General features: G+C 32.5%; 3 protein-coding genes across 3 annotated transcripts in view; 2 read left to right on the top strand and 1 right to left on the bottom strand.

The window, feature by feature from the left end:
* LOC132729563 (ubiquitin carboxyl-terminal hydrolase 34-like) overlaps positions 1 to 5,017 on the top strand; it is a 78,564-nt gene extending 73,547 nt beyond the window's left edge. Inside the window, 2 exon segments of the mRNA XM_060715345.1 lie at positions 370 to 574; positions 1,978 to 5,017. Coding sequence (XP_060571328.1) covers positions 370 to 574; positions 1,978 to 2,474 — 702 coding nt within the window. The 3' untranslated portion in view covers positions 2,475 to 5,017.
* A 1,152-nt stretch (positions 5,018 to 6,169) lies between these two features.
* Positions 6,170 to 11,164, bottom strand: LOC132729572 (activator of 90 kDa heat shock protein ATPase homolog 1-like). The gene is made up of 6 exons (XM_060715355.1): positions 11,040 to 11,164; positions 10,562 to 10,682; positions 9,883 to 9,947; positions 9,250 to 9,408; positions 8,480 to 8,581; positions 6,170 to 7,818 (listed from the first exon to the last, which is right to left on the bottom strand). Exons 1-6 carry the CDS (start codon positions 11,139 to 11,141, stop codon positions 7,594 to 7,596), a joined length of 774 nt encoding a protein of 257 aa, XP_060571338.1. The 5' UTR covers positions 11,142 to 11,164; the 3' UTR covers positions 6,170 to 7,593.
* An 8,699-nt stretch (positions 11,165 to 19,863) lies between these two features.
* The window catches only part of LOC132729583 (ral GTPase-activating protein subunit beta-like), a 55,576-nt gene continuing 51,649 nt past the window's right edge, over positions 19,864 to 23,790 (top strand). The window contains exon 1 of the mRNA XM_060715365.1: positions 19,864 to 19,993. The gene's annotated coding sequence lies outside the window, so the exon portion shown is untranslated. The remainder of the gene's footprint in view (positions 19,994 to 23,790) is intronic.

The raw sequence follows: 23,790 nt of genomic DNA, 5'->3' as shown, positions 1-23,790 counted from the left end.
TTTCGGACATACCGACTTGTCTTTTTGTGTTCGACCAAATAGGTGTGATTTCACTATACTTCTGCCGAAGGAACCAGTGATCAGGTTCGAGCGATCGGTGTTCAAGCGATCTGAGGTAGAACAATATATATTATATAGGAATTTTGCCGGGACTGGGCGATGAGTTCGAGCGAAGGGAGGTATTTGAGCGATCTGAGTTCGAGTGAACGAAGTTTAACTGTATTTGCATCTTTTTGTCTTGTACTGACAGACATTTTATTTCATTCTTGTCCTTGTTTTGAAGGAGTACAGAATTTTAATAATTTATGATACTAAATCATTTGTATTCTTATTGGATAATGAACAATTAAGATATATTTTGTTTTTCAGGACTTGCGTGCAATGTTACTGATATTTTCGGTGCAACCACCGAAGCACATGAACAAAATGTTGTATGAGAGTTTACAGTACATACTGCACGTGTGCCGGGAACATCAGCAACAGAGGGCAGAGCAAACATCATCACGTGCACGACAACAGAGACAAAGGAACTCTTCACAAGAGAGTCAGGATAGTAGTGTCTCAGAGGAATCTGGTATGTTCAACATATCTCAATGTATTTTTTCCTATGCAGGGTTTATACAGGCTTAACTAGAACTGCCACTGTCATGTGTGAATACCCCCGCATACCACTTTGTCAGAATCAACAGTGGCCATTTAGAGCTCAAGGACAATGTCCCTGCCAAATCTGAGCCAGTGCATTCAAAGTTATGTATTTTACATACTTCAAATGTGAAAATGTCAAAATCAATACACTGTGGACAGGCATTCTTAAGCAATTGAGGGGAAAATTTTTTTTGTTGACCTTTGACCCAGTACTCTCAAAATCAAAAGGGGTAATCATGCCAAATATGAAGACTGTGGGTCAAAGGAATCTTAAGTAATTTGACGGACAAGCTTTTTATAGTCAAGGCCCCTGTGACCTTGACCTTTGACCCAGTGTCCAAAAAAATCAATAGGGGTCATCTACTAATCATGACTAATCTCCATGCCAAATATGAAGACTGTGTCAAAGGAATCTTAAGTTATTGGGCGGACATGCTTTTTGAATTCAAGGCCGCTGTGACCTTGACCTTTGACCCTGTGACCTCAAAATCAATAGGGGTCATCTACTCAACATGACTAACCTCCAAGCCAAATATGAAGACTGTGGGTCAAAGAAATCTAAAGTAATTGGGCGGACAAGCTTTTTGAAGTCAAGGCCCCTGTGACCTTGACCTTTGACCTGGTGACCTCAAAATCAATAGGAGTCATCTACTCAACATGACTAACCTGCATGCCAAATATGAAGACTGTGGGTCAAAGGAATCTTAAGTTATTGGGCGGACAAGCTTTTTGAAGTCAAGGCCCCTGTGACTTTGACCTGGTGACCTCAAAATCAATAGGGGTCATCTTCTCGTCATGACTAACCTGCATGCAAAATATGAAGACTGTGGGTCAAAGGAATCTTAAGTTATTGGGCGGACAAGAAAAAACCGACGGACTGCCGGACAGCCGGACGGACAAGCTGATTCCAGTATACCCCCCTTACAACTTTGTTGTGCGGGGTATATAAAAAGTGCTTAAATTTGAGACCTTTTCTTAAAAAGTGCTTAAACTTGCTGCAAATGTGCTTGAAAAGTTATTAAATGACAGTGTCGGTAACAGTTGACAGTTAAAAGTGATTGAATTCTGGCATTGGATGTCTGTATGAACCCTGTATAGGTAATTTACTGGCGTGAAAAAAAAAATTGGTTTAATGTTCGTAATTCAAGGTTTTTTTTAAATTCTCTGGAAAAACAAATCTCAGTCATTGTTTTGTAGGAAATTAAACATCCAGTTATCAAGTCAGACTGTATCAGTTGATATTCCTGCTTCTTAATTTTACAATTCAGAAGATTCCTAAAGCCTAAAGATGATATCTTGCTAATGATATTGTATTAATGATTTACTTCACAGGAGAAACACCCTCAAAGAAGAGAAAGATATCATCTGATTCTAGTAAAGAGACTGGTACTGATAATGAAAAGTCCGGGTCAGGTATTGAGACCAAAGCCAAGGAGAATAAGGAGACAGAAAAACCGAAATCAGCCGAGACAGAAAGTGCTAAAACAGAAAATAAAACCGAAGGTAAAAAAAGACAAAGCAGTGGAAAATCTGACTCTGAATTAGACATTAAGGAAAGTCTTGGTTCCCCTAGACCAGTAACTAGACAAGATTCTCCGGAACCGGGAACCAGTGCTTCAAGTAAACCAAAGGAGGCCAGCAACCAGGCGAGCCAGGATCAAGAGGAGGCTGGTACGTCAAGTCAGTGTCAACAAACTCAACACCAACGTGAAACTGAAGAGGAGCCCCCACGGCCACGCCCCAGGGATAGGCCAATGTGGGTGGATATCGTAGCAAAACACATTGAATCTCTGTTCTCACTTCTTTCAAAAAGTGACAGTGATAGTTAGGTATATATTGACGATTAATACTTCGATGTCTCTAGGACTTAGTGCTGCCAATAGATTTGTCATGAGCAGTTGAATTCTAATCCACTGTAAGAATGCAATATTTCTTTGATGATTATGTGAATATGCAGTGCTCTATGCCAAGGATTATAGTCGAAGAATGATATTAAGCATAACACCATGTTCATTTTATGTTTTGATTTTTGAGGAGAGAAAAAAAAATTGACCGGTGTGCACAGAAATGAAATTTCCACATACACATACAGTACATCACTGTAAAGAAAACTTTTTGTCTTATTATTAACCAGTACAATATTTTTATAATGTGAACAAGATAAATTATTCATACAGTCGATGTTAATGGCTTTACTCATCATATGCAGTTAGTTTATACAGGATTTCATGTTCAAATTGCCATGGTGCTTTCAGTTATGGTGCATTCTGTGTTGTGTATTCTATACGGTAGTTTGCCTGTATTCTATACAGTAGCTGTCTGTTTTCTATACGGTAGTTACCTGTATTCTTTATGGTAGCTTTCTGTTTTCTATACGGTAGCTGTCTGTATTCTATACGGTAGTTTGCCTGTATTCTATATGGTAGCTGTCTGTTTTCTATACGGTAGTTGCCTGTATTCTATACGGTGGCTGTCTGTTTTCTATACGGTAGTTGCCTGTATTCTATACGGTAGTTGCCTGTTTTCTAAATAGTAGCTGCCTAGCTACAGTACTTGTCTATCACATCTTTTATTGTAAACATACACCATTTTCTCTGTAAGCACTTAGCATTCATTAAGTCATAAATCCATGTCTTCTGCCATTTTACTTTGTCAACACACACCACTTTTTTTTCCTTAAACTGATTTTTTCCATACACACTTGGCCATGAAGACACATTTCTAGAAAACTCATCTTTTCCCATTATTTCCATTTACATGGCACCTGTTTAAAACTAATCAGTTTCCATGAAAACCTGGGCATAAAAATGCTGGCTTCCATATTTCATAAACATATGATCAAAAACTTGGGTTTTATCTTCTTTATTTCATAAACTTATCGTGTTAAACAAATGTTTATCATGTTCCATAAACACATGGTCAAAAATTTAAAATGTTCTCTATTTCAATGCAATATTTGGTTGTAAACTTCCTTTTATCCATGTTCAATGAACACCAGAAATTCACAATTTTTCTATATTTCATAAACTTATCGTTTCCATTCACACCTAGTTGAAAAATTCATCATAAAAACATAGTCATTACTAGCTTCCATATATGTTAGTCACTTGATCTTAGACTAGTCCAAAGTTCACCTAGACAGTTCTGCATTTTACCAAGTTTTCAAAATAAAAGGTTACATACTTGATTCTTTTCTCCAAACACCAATGGAATAAATTAATGACATGAATGATGAAATAAATACTTCTCTGAATACAGTTGCAAAATAATGAATTTGAAGGAATGTTATAAACATTTAATCCTGAACCTGCGGAATTTCTAGAATGGATTTGTCCAGCAACTATTTTTTAAACTGTCCATTACCATTTTGGGGGTGTCATGATGAAAATTTTAAGTCGGTCAGACAAAAGTATAGAGCCTGGTTAGTGGTTAGACTACATGGATTTATACTGGTGGCAAAGGTTATTCACTTTCTGTTTCAGCAAGACAAGGGTTATGGTCAAATGTTTATGGTACATAAACTAGTTAAAATGTGTATTACTAAGTTAGGTTGTTTTTTAAAGTGCTATTATCAGTTTTCATTATTAACAGATTGGTGATCCATATCATTGGTTGTATTTTCAGCTTGTAGGTTAAAATATCCCCCTGATCCTTGGCCAAAATTGGGTTGTTTTCATTGGCATATCTGTTGCCTCAGATAAAAAGGAAAAGCCTGTATTATGTATTTACTTTCCCATAAGACTGATGCTTTACATTTATGAACTTTCATATTTTAATGTTAGCAGCAAGGAATTACCTATGCCATCACTCAGGCTCTAATGACCTTCTGCATAATATGTCATAACTTTCAGCTATCATTGGCCCCATTAAAGCATTTCAGTATTAAAACCCCATTAATTAACAATTGATAGTCACAAAATCCTTACCAGGCAAGTCCGTTTTACAAATTAAGCAGAATTATTATTAAATGAATAAAATATCTCTCCAAAAACATAACTTCATGATAGTTTTTTGCATTTTTTGTTGATTTTTTTTTCTCACTGCTGTAGAAATGTCAAGCTGTGATGGATGTTTTAACATTTTTTATGTACTATTACATTAATATTATTTATGAATGTTTTAACTGTTAAGATCTCCATTTACATACTGAAAAGCCACTTGAGAAGATGTACATATATTTGAATTTGGGTGAAATATCCAAATAAAAGATGGCTACCTTTTTTTTTCTTCTTTTTTTTTTTTTTAATTTGAAGGCAACTTTTGTTTTTGCATTTTCTTTTTGTATTATATTCCATTGGAATTTTATCAGCCATGTTGTTTATTGCTGATGTCCATGTTGCATTGATGAATAAAAATGTTTTGGAAAAAAAAACATCACAAGTTGCTTTGTGACTTTAAAATTTGTACCTTTCATTTTTAGTCATTTAATAAAAACAGTATTACACAAGTGTAATAACACTTTGATGTGACGTCATTTGCGTTATATACAAACAGCATAAGCGCGCTTATGTTAGCGTTACAATATAGGCACGTCAATGAAAACTGAGTCTACCTTTCTTATTTTATATATGTGATACATAAAATATTGTATTCATGTAGATTCAATACTAAATTTATTGAACTTGTTGAATATTAGAAAGAATATTATGCTTTCCAGAGGATTGCATATGATTTAATCCAACTCAAAATTCAGTATTACACCTACACTCATTCAATATCCTCTATATCTGCTAGCTCACTGAAAGATACAAGTTCATTCCTGATACATTCATATGAATATTATACAAATGATTTTATCCACTCATCCTGCATATAAATTTAAACTGTAATAGCCAAAGAAATTATTACAAGAAATGTAAAATATGGTTTGTAGAAGATTTGAACTTGCAACAACATATATTAAAATTCTGGGCAATCCAGTCATTAATGTGACGACGTATTTTCTGCCAGTGTATCCGTCTTGATGTTTTAGTACAACTAGTATTTAACTATAGTTATGGTTAACAATACTGACAAAGATTTAACTGTGAATGTTTGTTTTTGTCAGTCACTTAAATCTACAATTGATTCAGGTCAACAAGTTTAAGGTAGCATTATCTGAAAGGGTTTTACTGTATTACTGCACTACTTTTTCAACTAGACCTTCCAAACTGCAGAGGCTTCATCATATCAACATGAACGTCTACTTTGATGCAGGCATGTATTCTTATGCCTGAACATTGACTTATTTTTACCTGCCCCGAACAACCCTGTTGTTTTAATCCTGCTGACTAAATTCTTGCAGGGTCTTTCAAATAGAATTTAAAACCTCGATGCGAGAAACTGATCCAGCTACATGTTAGGTCCTTGGTTCTACTGGAGTGCCCCTTATGCCTGAAATAATGTAATTAGGGGCCATGAAAGGCCATCCGAGATGTTTCTCCACCGGTACAAGCTGGAAAGGTGCTGTATGGTCTATAGTTTTGGTGTAACTAAAATCCCAACCTTTGAAAGGTTAAATTGAATTAAAAACTAAATTAAAGACCATGTTTTTAATAATTTATTTTCTGGAAAGTATTTAGACAATGAAAATTGCAATTAATGAATCATTCATAGTAACATTTACCTCACAAGCTAGTTTGTTAAATGTAGTAATTTTAATAGTGTTGACTGAAATTTTGACAAGTAACATTCAAGGATCTTACTTAAATATCTGCACATCTCCAGATAAAACAGTTCTTGTCTAGCAACGAAGTAAGGGCTATTTTTATACATATTCATTTCTAATTAATTTGTGTGCATGATAAGCTTAATTAACAACATATGTTTACTTGATATTAAAGTTTATTTACTATTTGAAAGTCTTAAATTTTCATAACATTTTAAATGAAGCTTTGAACTGTTTTCATAAATCAAGTGTATGTTCAACATGCCAAGTTCATTTTACCAGTCAAAACAACAGTGTGATAATATTTAAACACAGAAAAAAGTTAAATACTGGTAAAGATGCAATAGAATAAGATTGTCCACAATATTTTAAAGGAGTCCACTGTACTGACTGAAAATTAAACAGAATTCCTAATAAAAAATATAAAGTCCTCTTTAATTTAAACTAAAATATTCCATGAAGAGGATAATAAACAACTTTAAAGTATAAATCAGATACAAACATTACCAACATCATTTTCTGTCACAAAACATTAATTTTATAAAGAGAAGCAATAAAAAAGAACACTATCAATAATTCCCATTTACGCATTTTTCCAACTTTCATAAAATGTTCATTTATATAGAGATATAATAAAAACAAAATTTTCAATAATTTTTTACAGCCATTATTTATCTTTCATGAAACAGATGACCACAATCAAATATTTTGGTACTGACAAAGGACTGCATAAATCTGAGGTAATTCCATTGTAGTCAGATGTTAAGAAAACCTATTCAAAAAGAGGATGATTTTATACACAAGTTCTTCCAACTATCACAGAATTTTAAGCACTTTTTTAAACTTGTAAAAACTATATTGCGCTATTTATTCAGACAATTTATCATAAATGGGAATGATATTATTTGCTGGCCATTGACATTTTTTTTTCTTGAAAAACAAGAAATAAAAATATTGTTGAAAACACTATCACTGTAATAGCAAAACAAATTCACCAACACTGTTCTCCATAAATAGCAACTTAAAACTTAAATATATCTTATGCTTAAGTTATGTATCAAAAAGAAAAAACAAAGCCATTTGTTGGTTCCTGACCTGATACAATCTGCACATGCATATTTACTTACATTTTATATTGTTATACAAGTACAAATGTAAATGGCCATGTTTCAATAAACAATATAACAGCTGGACAGTGCAATCTTTGTAACCATGTAAAGTGTGGTAAACCATGTAAAGTGTGGTACTTTTTATGTTCTATATCAAAACATCGATCTGTCTTATTGATACAAAGCTGCTCATCAGAATATACTTGCTCCAAAACCAAAACATTGTTTAATACGTTCCCAATAATTTACTCTCCAGCCTTCCAATGTCTTCTCATACTCTTTTGCTGGTACACCAGTTTGTTTAAGTTTTAACAACGTATTGCCATCCTTTGCTTCAAACTCTAAAGTCACCTCTGAGAAATGGGCATCGGGCCAAGTTTTTAACCGCCATCTTTTCACTATCTTTTTATTCGGCTCCTGCAAAACAATATGGATGAGTTTTAATCATCTAACATCGCAATGTCATTATCAATCTATTTCTCTTAGTTTGGTATCAAGTCGCATCAACACTACAACGGTCATGTGATTTTTTCTGGTGGATGGCGACCTTACATGACCTCACGTGTTTCAGACATGTGCAGGCCTCTTCAGTAGAATTACGAGCCTTCAGTAAGCTAACTGGATATATTCTCACATAATCCAACTGGGAAAAATGGCAATTTTTTAGCTTCACTGATCGAGGAAGACCCGCAAGATAGACAAATATCATCAAAGTTAAAATCAAACCTTTAAAGTCTGATTTAAAAAAAAAAACCTTTTAAAGTTAAAATCAGACTTTACTGCTTTTTTATTGACAGAATTTCAAATTCCTGCGGTTAAATATTTTATTTTTTTACCAAGAATTATATCAATACAAATTAACTTAACCATTTTTTCAGTGAAAATATTCATGAAATTCATTTCAATTTAAATCAGCAGGTACTTTCAATGCAGATATATACAATAGTCTGAAAATAGTTAAAGTGTCTCCATCTCAACTAAAGGATGACAGCTTCCAGTTCAAATAAGATTTTTTTTTAAATTCACAAAGAAGTTCTTTCAATTTTAAACCAAAGAAATGCATAAAAAAATAACTAACCAAGTCTACAAATCCACCAGTGACAAAACCGTTCATTAAGGAAATTCTACCTCCCTTCTCTACTTCATAAACAGCTGGACTTCCAGTAAATGCTTGGACCATCTGAAAACAATAAATGTCTCAATTACAAATACAATTTACAGTACAAATGTATATGAAAATAAGTCTTAATCTGAAACAAGAGCACTGCATGCGGTGTCAATGCTCATCTGTTAAAAAAACAACAACAACAAACACATTTTTGACAAAAATTCTACGTTAAAAAGGGGCATAACTCAAAATTATAGCTTTAAAAATTAAGCCACTTGTCTGAAAACTGCCTCATGTCATGATAAGCCAATATTCCAAGATTCATATTGATACCTTTGAAATTATTTTTAAGTCATGGCAAATATTAAAGTTTTTGTAGACGATGATCCGGCAGTGACCATTAATAGCTCGACTTTTTCTTCGAAACAGACCAGCTGAGAATAAAATGTGAAAAGGAACATACAAAATTCATTTGCATTATAGCAGAAATGATTGCCGACACAGAATATAGATTAAGGATTTATATCTGTTAGAATTGTGTGTTAATGTTTACAGGACAAGTTTAGATCAGCAACACAAAAGACAGAAATAAATTTGCAAGTGCAGCTTTCTTTGGTGGAATATGATCAAAGCTGTCTCCATACATTATATTAGAAAACACTTAGGACATTTGGGTAGTGTAGAAAATTCGTATAGGATACAGGTTTATAGATAGATTAAAATTTTGAAATATTTCATACCCCTTTTTCTGTAAAAACTCTATATAAATCTTGTGGCGTGCAGACAAATTCCTCTTGTGTAGTCAATGTCTTTGTAGCAATTTTCACACCAACTGACTCACTCTGTGCTGGGGTATTGTTACTTATCACCATTTTATTCATCTCTACTTTAGCATTTATCTGAAATATCAGAATCAAAAGAACATGTTAACTTTGTGCAAATACACTAATATCTGATATATATCTGGTATATGTTAGTCAAATTTTGATACTCAAAATAGATTTAGTCTAATTTCCAGTTTATTTCAACATTTAGTTTTGAGATGGTAAAAAATGTAATCTTTTAAAAAACCTTGTTACAATTCAGTAAGTTAAGGTATTGTCACAAACTGTGAATCATATAAAATATTTCATAGCCATTACGGAGGAGGAAAATGCTGTGTGCCCTATATTACACTTATCTGACACAAAGCTGACACTAGTAGAACCACCAACCTTTCATTATTTAGACAGGGTTTATTCATAATAACTTGAATGATTCCTACATTTGCTTTCAGTCCAATTGAAGCTATTTAAATTAATTTAAATTCATATTTATATAATAATATCAAATTATGTTTTATTTATATAAATAACAAAAAACAACAGCATTACCACTTCTTCAGTAGTAACTTTCTTCTTCTCATCTTTTGTTGGTAGTATCACATTATGGCTATATTCTGTAAGATATAAAACATTTGTTGTTACATATATAAAAAATAAAGTAAATGTAAATTCAAAAACAAAAATTGGAACCTTTGGCCACCATTATTGTGCTAGGTTCTATACTGTTGGTAGCTCAATTTTTATATTTGACATCAAAACCCTTAACACTTTAAAATGGCATTTTTCAAAATCAAAGGTGGGCGAACTTATTACAGCAGTTTAAATGTTAAAGGCCTTGCAGATTTGCCTGCAGAAGCATACATAAACATTTTGTCCTGCTTAATATCTAGTACAGTCTCTTAGTTGGTCATCATAGCATCAAAAAATAGAGTTGCAAACCAGTTTAAATCATAAAAGTTCCTCATAAAATCCAAAGTCCCTGGAGGGGTTTGAACGTTGGACTGCAAAAGTTGCAAACTGGCTCTGATGACAGTCTGTTATCTGCACTAGTGCTTTAGTGGTAAGATAGTTGTACGCAATTATTTTACTTTTCTCTTTAAAGAAGCAACTTTAGCATGTGTCTCCTTTACATGTATATAATTTTAAAGAGTTTACAGTAATTACTACACCAACATCACAGAATACTTTCTTTAGAATAGTCAAAATACAAATGAGTAAAGAGACCTACCTTCTTTTAAAGTTTTAATATATTTAGCAAATTGTTGCTGCATTATACCAGTGCCCACTGTTCTCATAATTTCCTTTAGTTTAGGTCCATCACCAGTTGTCTTATCAACAGTAAATGTTACCTACAAGTAAATCAAACATTTCATATGTCTTATTATCATCTGCTAGCATGAATGAAGTTAATCTGGCTTGCATGCATTATTTCAGGCACATACAGACACCTAATTAGAACCACTGATGTTCCGTAAGCTAACTGGATAGCTTCCTCATATGAAAGAATCCAAAGTCCCTGTCCGAATTCAGACAGCAGTGATGATTTCAATCAATAAATGCCTCAATCTCTAATGGGTGTCGATAAGTAATTGGTATTAATCAGTAATGAGCATCAATAAGTAAAAGGTATAAATGAATCATTAATATATTTTCTTTTTCAAAAACATAGTTAATTTTTGTTTAATAATGAATTTATTTGATCTTACATCAACTTCATCTGGTTCATTCTCTTCACTCAGATTTGGTACATCAAATTTGCCTTTATACTTCTTTTCACCTTCTTTCATTCTTCCTACAAATAACAACATTAAAACTGATTAATTTTAACAAAATACAAGTTTCTAATATATTTTTTCAACTGTATTTAATGTACATTTTCTGTACTTTATGTAGTCAATATCTGAAGAGTTATCAAGTCTTCTGGTTTTTTGGGTGTTTTTTTTTTTTTGGGTGTTTTTTTTTTCAAATTCCATTAAACTTAGGAATAAATATAATAATACAAAAGAAAAGTAAGTGTCTTACTTCTTTTTTTTTTGTATTTCTGTAAAAAACCCAAAAATTGTTTTTGGAAAATTTTCCCTTCAAAAGGGAAATTGCCTTGAGTTCCTTCTGGCAATTACAAAAAATTTTTTGAGGGAAAAATTAAATTTTTAAATTTTCAAATTTTAAACTTGGTAAAAGGACTTTTCCAAGTGAAAAATTTTGGCCTTTTTCAAATTTGAGGGAAAAAGGGTTAAAACCAGCCCAAACCTTTTTTAAATGAAAACCCAAAATTTTAAAAATTTAAATTTGGTTTTTTACCACGGGTTTTTAGTAATTTTTCTTTTTAAACTTTTAAACCCCCCGGGGAAAAAATTTCTCATCCGAATTAACCAAAAGCAAAAAGTTATTTTTCTGTTTTCCTTCATAATTTAAAAATATTAACCCATTTAAAATTTTTTGTTAATCCCTTTTAATTTTTGTAAAAAACTTGGAAAAATAAAAAAAAAAAAACAAAAAAATGAAAAGGGTTTAAATTTTTTTTCAAAAATTTTAAAATTTTGAAAAAAAAGTACTAAACCTCTAGGAAGGTTTTTTTAAAAAAAATGCCTTTGGTAAAAATTATTTTTTAAAAATTATTTTTGGCTCCCCAAAAAAAAAAACAAAGGAAATTTTTTAAAATTTACGCTAACTTTTCTTCCCAAAATTTTAAAATTTAAAAAAATATAAATTTTAATTTCCTTTTAAGGCTTTCTTTGAGTTTTACCTAAAGAAAGGTATTTTTCCAAGGGTTTTTCCAAACAATTAAAATTTAAATTTTTCGTTTATAAAAACCCCAGGGGAAACGGGAAAATTCCCTTTTTTAAAAAAGGGGAAATTCCAAAAAAGTTTTTTTTAAAATTTTTTAAATAAAATGGAAACAAAGTTTGGGTTTTTAGGGTTTTGTATAATTTTCCAAAAATTAAAAAACAAAATTTGTTTAAATTGAAAAAGTTATGGAACGTGGCCCTGAAAAAATTCCCCCTAAAAATTTTTAAATGTTTAACCCATAAAATTAAAAAAAACTTTCTTTATTTTGGAAAATTAAATTTTAATGAAAAAAAATTTTTATTTTTTACTCTTTTTAAAATATTTTTAATTAATAAGAAATTTTTTAAAAAAAACAAAAACAAAAAAAAAATAAACCCCAACAAAAAAATTTTAAACCCAAAAAAGGTTTGAAAACTTTTAATAATTTTTTAATTCGGGGAATTTTTTTTGAAATTTTTTAAATTTTAAAAAAAAAGGGTTCTTTAAAAAAAAAAAAGGGTTGGAAAAACCCGGCCCATTTTACGAAAAAAAAAGGGCCCCTTCACTACCCCTTTTGAATTTTTTTTAAATAAAAAAAAGGGGCAAACTTTTTGATTTTTTTAAAATTAGAAAAAACCACCGGGTTCCCAAAAATTTCAATTTTTTAAACTTTTTGGAAACACTAAATTAAAAAAATTTACTAAAAAAAATATTAAAAAAAAAATTTTAAATTTTTTAAATTTTTTAAAAAAAGGGGCCCTTTAAAATAATTTTTCCCCAAAAACTTTTGGGAATTTTCCCCTATGAAATTTAAAAAACCCCTTTAAAAAAATTTGAAAAATTTTTTTCCGGTTTCACAAAAAGTTTTTATTTTAAATTTAAGTTTTGCAGTGATGCAAAAAATTTAAATTAATTTTAAGGAAAAAAGGAACCTATTTTTTGTTTGTGAGGTTTAAACCCTTTTTTTAGGGAAAATTTTGGGCCTTCCTTTCTTAAACCAACCAGGAAAAATTTTTTTCCGAGGTCCCGGGTTCTTTAATTCAGGTGCCAAAAATTTTCTAACACTGGGGCGTTTAAAGCCCCTTTTAATTTTACGTAACCCAGAGTTTTTTTTTTTTTTGCCTCTTTTTTTTTACCCCTTTAAAATTTTCCCCCCAAATTCCCTTTTTTCAGGGGGGTTTCCACGGTTAAAAAAAAAACTGTTACTTTTTTGGGGGAAAATTTCAAGGGGCCTTTTTAGCTATTTAATTTGCAAAAAATTGGGGTTTTCCCCGGGCGATTTTTTAAAATTTAAAAATCAATTTTTACCCGGGTTAAAAACATTTTAAATTTTTAAAATTTTCACCTTTGTTAATTTTACAAAAAATTTTGATATTTTCCAAATTTTGGTTTTTGCATTTTTAAAAATTTTGGACTGGTTATAAAAAAATTAAAAACAACAAAAATTTTTAATCGTTATGTTTAAAAAAATTTATTTTTGAAAAAATTTTTTACCAAAAGGAAAGGGATTTTTTAACAAATTGGGGCATTTTTCAATATTTCCAATTTTGTTTTTTTTTTAAAAAATTTTCGCCTTTTTTGGAAAAGTTTAATTAAAATTTGTTTAAAACAAAATAAAAAAAAATTTTTTTTACTTTTCCCCTTTTAAATTTTTTGCAAAAGGTTTACTTGGCTTCCAAGAATATAGGGGAAACCCAAAATTTTAAACTCAAAATTTTAAAAATTAAAAAAAATTTGAAAAAAGGGAAAAAAACTTTTAAAATTTATTCAAAATTAATTTATATTTCAATTTTGCATTTTTTTTATCTGGCCCTTTTGAAAAAAAAATTAAAATTTCCAAATTAAAAACAACGCACTTCCCGGCCCCCCCCCCTTTTTTTGGCCTAAATTTTTTTAAAAAAACCTTTTCCAAAATTTTTGGTAAAAATTTTGCTAAAAAAATAGCCTTTTTGGGCCCCCCCCCAAGGCAAAAGATAATGGGGGCCAGAAAGGGGTTTGTGCCCCTTTTTTCCTTTTTGGGGGTTTTGGGGAAACCCCTTTTTATGGAAAGTAAATTTTGGACTTTTTTAAAGGTTAAATAAAATTTGAAACCCCAAGGTTTTTTCCGGGTTTTGGTTTTTAAAAAAGTTTTTAAATAAAATTTTTTGGAAAAAATTTTTTGGGTTTTAAAAACCAAAAAATTGAAAAGATTTTTAAAAAATTTTTAAATTTTTAAATTTAAAAACCCAAAAAAAAATAAAAATTTTTCATTTTGAAATGTCCCTTTGTGTTTTAAAAAGAAATTTAAAGACAGGATTTCTTTTTTAAAGGAATTCCCATTTTTAAACTTTTTCCAAATAAGTTTTGAAAATTTTTTAATATTTTTAAATGGGCCAAAGTTTAAAAAAATTGAAAGGGAAAAGGTTTTTTTTTGAAAAAGGAAAATTTTTCAAATTGCCCCTTTTTGGGGGAAAGGGTTTCAAACTTATTTCCCAAAGTGTTTTCAGTGATTTCTACTTTTTTTTCCCTTTTTTCCCTCATGGGAATTAATATTTGATTATTTTAAAAAATTTTTAAAAAGAACCCAAATTAAAACCCTGCAAAAAAAATTTTATTTTTTTAAAAATATAGCCCTTTTCAAAATTTAAATGAATAGTTTTTAATTCTTTTTTATCCAAACCAAACTTTACAAAAATTATCAAAATTTATGAAAAACCGGTAAATTAGGAAATACGAATCCCAAATTATTGACTTTTTTGGGCTGGGTTTCTTTTCCTAAACAACCCAAGGGGATCTCTTCTCCCCATTTCGCCCTTTTTCCTACTGTGATTATATTCCCCAGATTTTTAAAAAGGGGAAGACTTATTTCGTTTTTTTGGTTCCCCAAAAAAATCACTTTTTTCTCAAATTTTCCAAGTAAAAATTTTTTGAAATTTGCTTAAAAAAAATTCTTTAAATCCTTTACCAAAAATTTGGGATGGGTTAGGGAAAAAAAAACCGTAACCTCTTTTTTCCTTCTTTTCCTTTAAATTATTTTAAAACCCCCTTCGGGGGGAACGTAGACATTTTTCCCGAAAAAAAACCCCAAAAAGTTAAAAAGTTTTTTAAAAAGGGGATAAAAATATTTTAAAATTTTTAAAAACGGAGCTAAAAAAACTGGGGTGATAAAGTTTGATGCAAGAAACGCCCCACTAAAACCTGGGGGGGGGAAAGTAGGGAACGGGGGGTTGGGTTTTGGTTTCCAGGGTATCCCCGTCCAAAAAAAAAATGAGAATTTTAATAGTCTGAATTTTGGCTGTGAAAAAAATTTATAACAAAAGGGAAAAGGGCCATTTTCATAAATTTTTAAAAACCCAGGGGGTTAAATATTCTCTTTAGGGATAGCAAAAAAGACCATTTTGAATCAAATAGAAAAAGGGATAACTTCCAAATCATACGTCCCTGATTTCCCAGTTTTCAAAAGGTTTAAAGGGGAGTGAAGCATGTCGTGATGCTAGAGGTCTGACCATAGTTTTTAGTTTAATCCCCCGGGACCTCCTTTCCCAAATTTTTGTATTTCCCAATACTTGCTAAACCCATGGCTGCCTTTTTCAAAAAGCCTTACAAAAATCTAAAAGAAAAAAACTCCCTTTTTTTTTTTTTTTCCCCCATATTTTATTGCCCAGGTCTTTTCCCAAACTTCCCAATTGCGTAACCCCGGGAACCTTTTTTCCCTGAAAAAATTTTGGAGGTGGTAGAGGATGTTAGGGATGGTAATTTGTTTAGCAATGGAGGAAAAACCTATGTTTTTCCATCCCCTTTAAACACAGAACACATGCCAAAAAAAAGGCCTATAATTGACAGGGACGCCCCCAAATCGCCTTTCTTGAAGTTTGGGGGCTACAGGGGGCAGTTTTCCATTGGTTTGGCAACGACCTTATCAGTGGATTTTTTGGGAAGATAACCTCTGGGAAATTGGGAAAAGGAGTTTTTGGGAAAAGTGGGTTTTGAGAAAAAAATTTGGGTTTTAATTTTTCCGTACCGGGCCCATTAAAGGGTTTAGGTTTTTGAGAAGTTTCTAAATTTCCCTTTTTGCTCCTTTTTTGGGTTCGGGAAATAAAGGGATAGTTTGATCTTTGTTTGGGGTTCTTTTTACCCCCAAGGACGCAAGGGAGGGGGGAAATTTGGGGAAAAAGATTTACGGGAAATTCCCTTTTTTAAAAGTTTAGTCTTTGAGACTCATCAGGGTTTGAAACTTTTTTCCCTTATTTTAAAAAGTGGGTAAAACAATGTTTTTGTTTTAAAGGGTTTAATTTGGGTGCAGCTTTTTAAGTTTTTGGGGTTTTGTAAACCTTTTAAACTTTGTTGTTTAAAATTTAAAAGATTCTTTCGGATACTGGTTAAAAAACCCCTCTTTAACCTTTTTCCGCATCGTTTCATGAAAGAAATTTTTACGTTTCGGGAAAATGATTTTGTTTTAAAATTAAACTTTTAAACGCCCGTTTTTTTTGTGTTTTGCCCTTTTTGGGTTTGCCCAGGGAAAGGGGGACCCCTAATTGAATTTTTTGGAAATGGAACCCCTTTTTCTTTTTGGGTTTTTAGGTTTTTCCTTGAAAATTTTCCCCAAAAACTTTCATATTTGGGTGAAGTTTGGGGGCTTTTTGCTGTTTTTTACCAAATTTTTTTAAAACATTTACAAATATTTTAATTAAATTTCAAACACCTTTTTTTACAATGAGAAAAAAAGGTTGGGGAAAATAAATTAAAGGGCTTTCATAAATAAATTTATTTCCCATTATAAATTAAATTTTTGTTATTTAAATTTAATACACTGGCGGGAACCACCCAAAAGGGAACCACCCCTTTTTAAATATAATACTATTTTCCTTTTTTAAGGGGGAAATATTTCAAAAAAAACTCCCTCTCCCCTGGGGTTTGGGCCCTTTTTGGTCGTTTGACGTCTTTTTGTGTTTATGCGGGGCCTTCATAACCTCTCCCCCTTTCAAAATTATTTATTTCTGCCCATTTTTCTCTTTTAAATTTTTTTTAATTTGGGGGAAATTACGCCCTTTCATAAAAAAGGGCCCGAAAGGGGTCACTTTTGAAGTTCCTTTTTATAACCGCCGGAATGAACACACCCCGCGGGATTTTTCTAAATTAAATTTTTTACTTTCCATGTTTAAAATGTTGAATTGGGGTTTTAACCCGGGTGCTAGGGGGCGTGGAGGGTTAACTTGCACTTTCCAGTACCGGGTCCAAAAACGGGGCCTAAAAAAAACCCCGACCCTAAAACCTTTTCAATTTTGCCGTTGGGTTTCTTTGGGGATTCTGTATTTATCTATTTTAAACCTGACTTTATTATAAAAAATACTTTTCTTTTAAAATCCGTTTAATCTTGGTTTGACAAAAATATTTTGCCCGGGGGTTTAACATTTTAACACAGAGTCTTTCTATTTTTAAAACCCAAAAAAACTGAACCCATGTGGGATTATTATACAATTTTTTAAAAGTACAAGTATAATAAATTTAAAGAAAAAATAGTTAAAAAATTTGTTTAAAAAAAGTAACTTTTTGTAATATTTACTTGTTCGTTTTTTTGAAAATGAATTCAATTTAAATAAGTAAAACCCCAAAATTTTAAAGGGCAATTATGCTTTTGATCAGTTGGAAACACCTTTCCCGGGTTGGACAACCATAAGATCAATGGAGAGGGGAAAAACTTGAGGGGCTACTCAACTAACCCCCAAAAAGGGAAGGGTTCAGGTCCCGTAAATTCCCAGCACTGGGGGCTGTGCTTTCTGGTTGGCCCCAACCTTTCCCATTTATCTTCCCCAAACCCCCATGGGAAGGGGGGTAAGGAACGGACGGAAATGGAGCCAAGCCAATGTCACCGCATTTTTACAAAAAAGGTCAAAGGGAAAAATCCTTTCAAACACCGACCCTCTCCCTTTACAAGCCAATGCTGCAAGTTGCTGAAATGTCTTGTGCCCCAAACCCTGAAAACCTGGGAAAGGGCTAAAATCATACACATGGCCAACATGGGGTTCAGAGCAAGGAGGAGCTTTCGGGAAAATCAAATCCTCACCCTTGGCTGACTTTACAAAAAACACTTGACAAGGGGGTCCAACAGAAAATGATTTATATTTTACTTCAAACAAAACAATTTTTACCGGGGGGCCACGTCAGAAAACCCCCCAAAAAAGGGCCCTTTATTTTGGTCTTCGAGGGAGGGCTCTCCCCAAAGGGTCTTTTCCTTCTTTAAAAGGCCGCACCCAAATAAATTTTGGGCCAAGGTCAGTCATCTGAAAAGGGCCCCGTCGTTAAAACGGGGTCCCCCCCGGGGCAGTGCTTGGGCCACTTTTGTTCCTTATAAATTTATAAATACCTTTCCAAAAGGGGGCACTCTCAAAGCTCGTTATTTTTCAAAGACTTTATTTTCCCTTTAAATCCCTAAGAATCAAAAGTTTTTCCCCCCATTTTGGGGATGGACTTTACCCTCAGGGAAAGGGAGCGTCCTACGAAATAACCAGGTGAAAAACTCTTTTCCCGGGCCCAAATATTCCTGAAAAAGGGAAAACTCTGGTTTTAAAAAAACAGGGCATCGAAATACTTAGGTTGGGGCTTACAATAAAAACCTTGGCTGGAAAAACGATTGACAAAATCACCCAAAAAAGTAAAAACATCCCAGGGTTTCCCAAAAAAGTAATTGGGGAAAAACAAGCTGTGAAACTAAAACCAAAAAGCCTACATAAGTTTTTTTTTCCCATCCTTTAAATTAGAATAATGCTGACTATTTGAAACCCCCATCACATAAACAGGGATACATAAAGGGAGAAAAAGGTACCCGCCCACAGAGGGCAGCCACGGCTTTCATTACAACAAAGTACCCTAATACGAGCAGCGTCTCAGATATTGCTACAAACATCAAACTGGGAAACATTTGGGAAACAACCGTCGTCAAAAAGATCCAACTCATTATGTTCAACTACAAAATCATCAAACCCAACTTGTTGGAATATGATCAAGGGGCAAATTTCTTTAAACACCCCATCTTAAACTTTAGACCAAGGTCGCCACACAGTACCCCGATTACCTGCAATATTCACGTCCATTTTAAAGTAATGAAGTTTCACGCTTCTTCCTCGTTGTATTCCTCTGTGGAACAATCTGCAGAACCTGTTGCTGAGCTATTCTTTGACATCCCTCAAGAATGAAGCTGTCTAGACTAAAACCTTTCTAAGGGGCTTACATGCACAGTTACGAAAGTACCCCCCGAGAAATGAAGGGCTTGACCTATGCCAGCAGGGTCTCGGACCTGGGCACCGCCACTGAAGCTGTATTGGCCTTGCCTAGATGGTTGAAAAGTAACTCTGTACAACTATTTTCTGCTACTTCTTTTCTTTTTAATTTCTATCTAGCAAAAAGTGTGTCCGTGTCCTTTTTCTTTCTTTCCTATTTTTTATTTCTCTTTATTCTTTTTTCTTGCGCACCGTTAAAGAAATGTCAAGTTTGACAGTTTAGCGTACAGATGCATGTAAATGTAGATAGATGTTAGCTTTGTAATAAAAAAGGAAAAAACAATCTAAAAGTTCAATATCATTTTTAATTAATGTATAACATAGATATAATAATATGTTTCTTATTTAAGTAAAACAATATTCATGAAAAATTAAAAAGTTTGTATAGTAATGTAATACCATGATGGGGACACTTGAGACCAGAACTCTGTTTAATTCAAGGGTACGGCTACCGGACTTAAGTAGGTCCGTTTATAATGCATGGTATGGTAGGGTGATTTACATTGCTTCAGTTTTGATGATGTTATAAGCGGCTTTCCAGAACCTAAAATTTTTTATTTCTGGTTTTTCAATTTATGATTTTATTGAACACATGAAACAATTTGCATTGTAAATAAGTGCAACAAGATAGAAAGGTAAAGCTTCTTGTTACATATACATGCTTGAAATACACAGGCAACTGTGCAGTCTTTACAAAGCAAATTAAATGTAAAAATTTTTAGAAGTGCAAAATCACTAGAGTCAGTGTAGTACCCGGTTCCGCACAGGACCCGGTCCCGCACATTTTTCATTTTTTCTTGAAAATTCAAATGAATTTATTCAGTTTTCATTTGTGTTTCACTGAACTGGCATGTTTCCAACGAATTACGGACAGGGCGGACCGTACCAAGGCGGACCATGACTCGAGACTAGCCGGACCATATTTTGGGACAGGGCGGACCGTCACTCGAGTTAGGGCGGACCGTCACTCGAGTTGAGGCGGACCGTGATTTAAAAAAGTATTTATATGTGGATTAATGTAATAAAAGTATTAAATTATTGATGTTTTTGTTCTCCGTATTAATATTTAAGTAAAAATATAAAATAAGTTTTAAAAGTTCATGTGTATAATTGTATATTAATTTGCTGAATTGACGATGTCACTCGAGACGAGGCCGACCGTGATTTAAAAAGTATTTAAATATTTAATTCAGAATTAATTGTGGATGATTTTTATAATATTTCAATGTAAACCCTTCTATGCAGGGTTCTCGGGGATGCTTATTTCGGCGTCCCGGTACGCATGTTTATTACAGCTGGACGCAAATATTTCAGAGCAAGGATTCCACGTACGCTAAATTTTGCCTGGGGACGCATAAACATTACCGATTGTTTACAACCAGAAATACACAAATGCGTCAGCGCGTGTCAGTCTATAGGTAGGCGGTCCTTTGCACATCGACCCGTGAAGCGATTAGCCAATCAGCGATAACGCTTACGATCATTATCACGCAATAGTGATCAGACTAATGTAAACACGCGCTGTACAGTACATGTACCAGATATAACACGAGGTGATAATTTTATATCTTTGATCAACAGTTGATTGGAAATTAGCAATTTTACCGACAAAAGGATAAAATTATCGACTATTTACGCCGCAAGTTTAAAGACTGTTTTCTCAAATTATAAATGAGTGTAATTTTGAATGATTGTCGAATATTTTCGGCATTTTCTAGGCACAATTTTGCTTTAGTTTTATTCTTGCAAAAACTTTCGATAAGACTATTAAGAATTTAAGATATTGTGCCGAAATGCCAGGACAACAAACCAAAATACACATACGCTTTTCCTTGATATTTAGATTCTATCCGAAAATTGATCCCGAACATCGGCGATTTCACGTTCGCCAGAAACCCTAAAATTTCGCAAAAATTCGCGATTTCCAAGCCAAACATGCGAATGAATTGTTCCTTTATTATTTAATCAACATTAAATCTTTAAATATCGATCTTCAATTTGCCCCCTTTTGAAGATATTTGCTAAAATAATTGTCGATCGGATGAATCTCTTACACACTGTTTGAAGCCGTACAGGATTTTCCTATTCATTCCGCTAAACGCTGCCTATACTGTATACATTTACGTTTTTTTTTACAAATATAAACTTTTTGTCTTTAGAGTGGACTTATTTAACCAGAATAAAATTTGATTTGGTATAAAAGTGGAAAAAAAAACGATTTCCATGTGTTGATGCATTATAATTAAATAATTTCATAATAAATATTAACAACAAAACAGTAATTATACTATGTAGTTCAGAGTTTCTTTTGAATAACTATAAACTTTGGAAGTCTCTTGAAGATTCAAAATATCAGCAATGCTATTGTGAGCATTTAATGACTAATCTGTAAAGATATTAATTGTGACGCACTTTTGGACTCCAACTTTTTCAGGGTTGGGAGTCCATGGACTCCATGTTTTAAAGTCCTAGTGAGAACCCTGCTATGTAACATAAGTTACATATATACTAGAGTAGTTTAATACTTTTTTTTTCAAGAAATTATTTGTTACTGCGTCAACTTACGCAGGTGATCATTGACCAATTATCGGGATATTACAATGTCATTGTTTGTATAGGTCGCTAACGCTGCTAAAATTGATAAACTTTATTAAACAATAAGACACATAAAAACATATATTTTGTTGTACAATACACGAAATAACGATGATAATGAATTACATCACATTAAAATTATTTGCAATACAACACAATGAATTACGGACATTTCGGACCAGGGACGTTTCGGACCAGACACTTCGGACCAGATTTTTGGTCATTTTAAGACCAGATTTTGGGACATATCGGACCATGTGATGGTCATTTCGGACCATGATGGGGACACTTCGGACCAGAACTTTTTTTTCCAACAGACCATTTATAATTCCTTTTTTATATATGATTATTTTTAATTTCAGGGTGTTTTGAAATTGATTTACGTACATTTAGAGTAAATTTTTACACAAGTTAGATTGTGTTCTGGCAGGTTACTGTAATTAAGAACAACGACATCCTTGTCAATGCAGTTTTTCATACGTTTTAATTGCTGAATAGAACTCGTATGTGTCACCTTTCACTCAATTAATGAAGTATGTATTGTCACAGATATAAATCCGTGGTATTGTAATTTTTACCTAATTTGACAACAAATATTTAAATTGATTGGTTTGATTGGAATGCGATTAAAGTACAGTTTTGATCAACAACAGGCCTAAACAACAAACAAATGGATTAATTGTCAAAACTTTATGTCCAGACTGCAATATAACACAATGTAGAAATTGATTTCATCTTCATAACTTATACAGCTTACAAACTGAAAAAAGTTATATTTTCGTCATGTTTTTTGTATATACTTTTTATAATAAATTGTTTGCAAACGTGTGTCGCCAAAATCATTTGCTTGTTTTTTGGTTTTTTTTTTTGTCGTTTTTTTCCCCCTTAATTTCTTCATTTTATAGGCCTATTGGAAAAATATATAAAATCTAAAATCGGATAGGTGAAGAATCATTCCATGGTGTCTCATATTATATAAAAGCTACTCTTTAGTTTATAGAATAATTGGATGCATAATAATAAAAATAATATTTAATCTGGTCCGAAATGTCCAAAACAATGGTCCAGAGTATCTAACACATGATCCCAAATGTCCAAAACAATGGTCCGAAGTGTCTAACTGATGGTCCGAAATGTCCAACACATGGTCCGAAATGTCCAAAAATCTGGTCCGAAATGTCCCGAAATATGGTCCGAAGTGTCCCAAAATCTGGTCCGAAGTGTCTGGTCCGAAATGTCCATGGTCCGAAATGTCCTATTACCAACACAATAACAAAAAATGAAGTGACATATTTAAAGAACAAAACTATTTTATTAAAAATTTACATAATAAGCACAGACACATGGAATAAAAAGAACACTGAAATAGAATTTATTAAACAATAAAACACATCAAAGACTTACAGTTTGTATTACGATGCACACAGTGATGACGAATGACGATTTTATATAAAAATTTTACATCACAACACATTATTTACAATACCAATTAATACAAGATAAAATTACATGACATGATATAAGATACAGATATACGGAAACGAAATGATGAACATGTAACAATTCAAAACATCAAATATATTCACGTACATTGAACATTCATATACAATGTATATATATATTTATACACACACACACACACACACAAAAGCACTTCTTTCCTATAAAGGACCGTATATAGTAACGTCTGGCATAACTATCTAGAAATTTCTTTGTTGAAAGAGTCTTATTGGAATATTCTGTCCATAGCTTCATTTATTTAGATTGTACTGGTAGTTCTTGTGGACTTTCGTCGAATTCTTCTAAGTTTGGATTCTTTCACCAGTTTGTATCATAG

The sequence above is a fragment of the Ruditapes philippinarum genome, unplaced genomic scaffold (genome assembly GCF_026571515.1).
Source record: "Ruditapes philippinarum isolate M1 unplaced genomic scaffold, ASM2657151v2 ctg9_1_1_1_1, whole genome shotgun sequence".
Classification (NCBI taxonomy): domain Eukaryota; kingdom Metazoa; phylum Mollusca; class Bivalvia; order Venerida; family Veneridae; genus Ruditapes; species Ruditapes philippinarum.
Note: the sequence above shows the minus strand (reverse complement) of the source record. Positions and strands in the feature narration are given on the sequence as shown.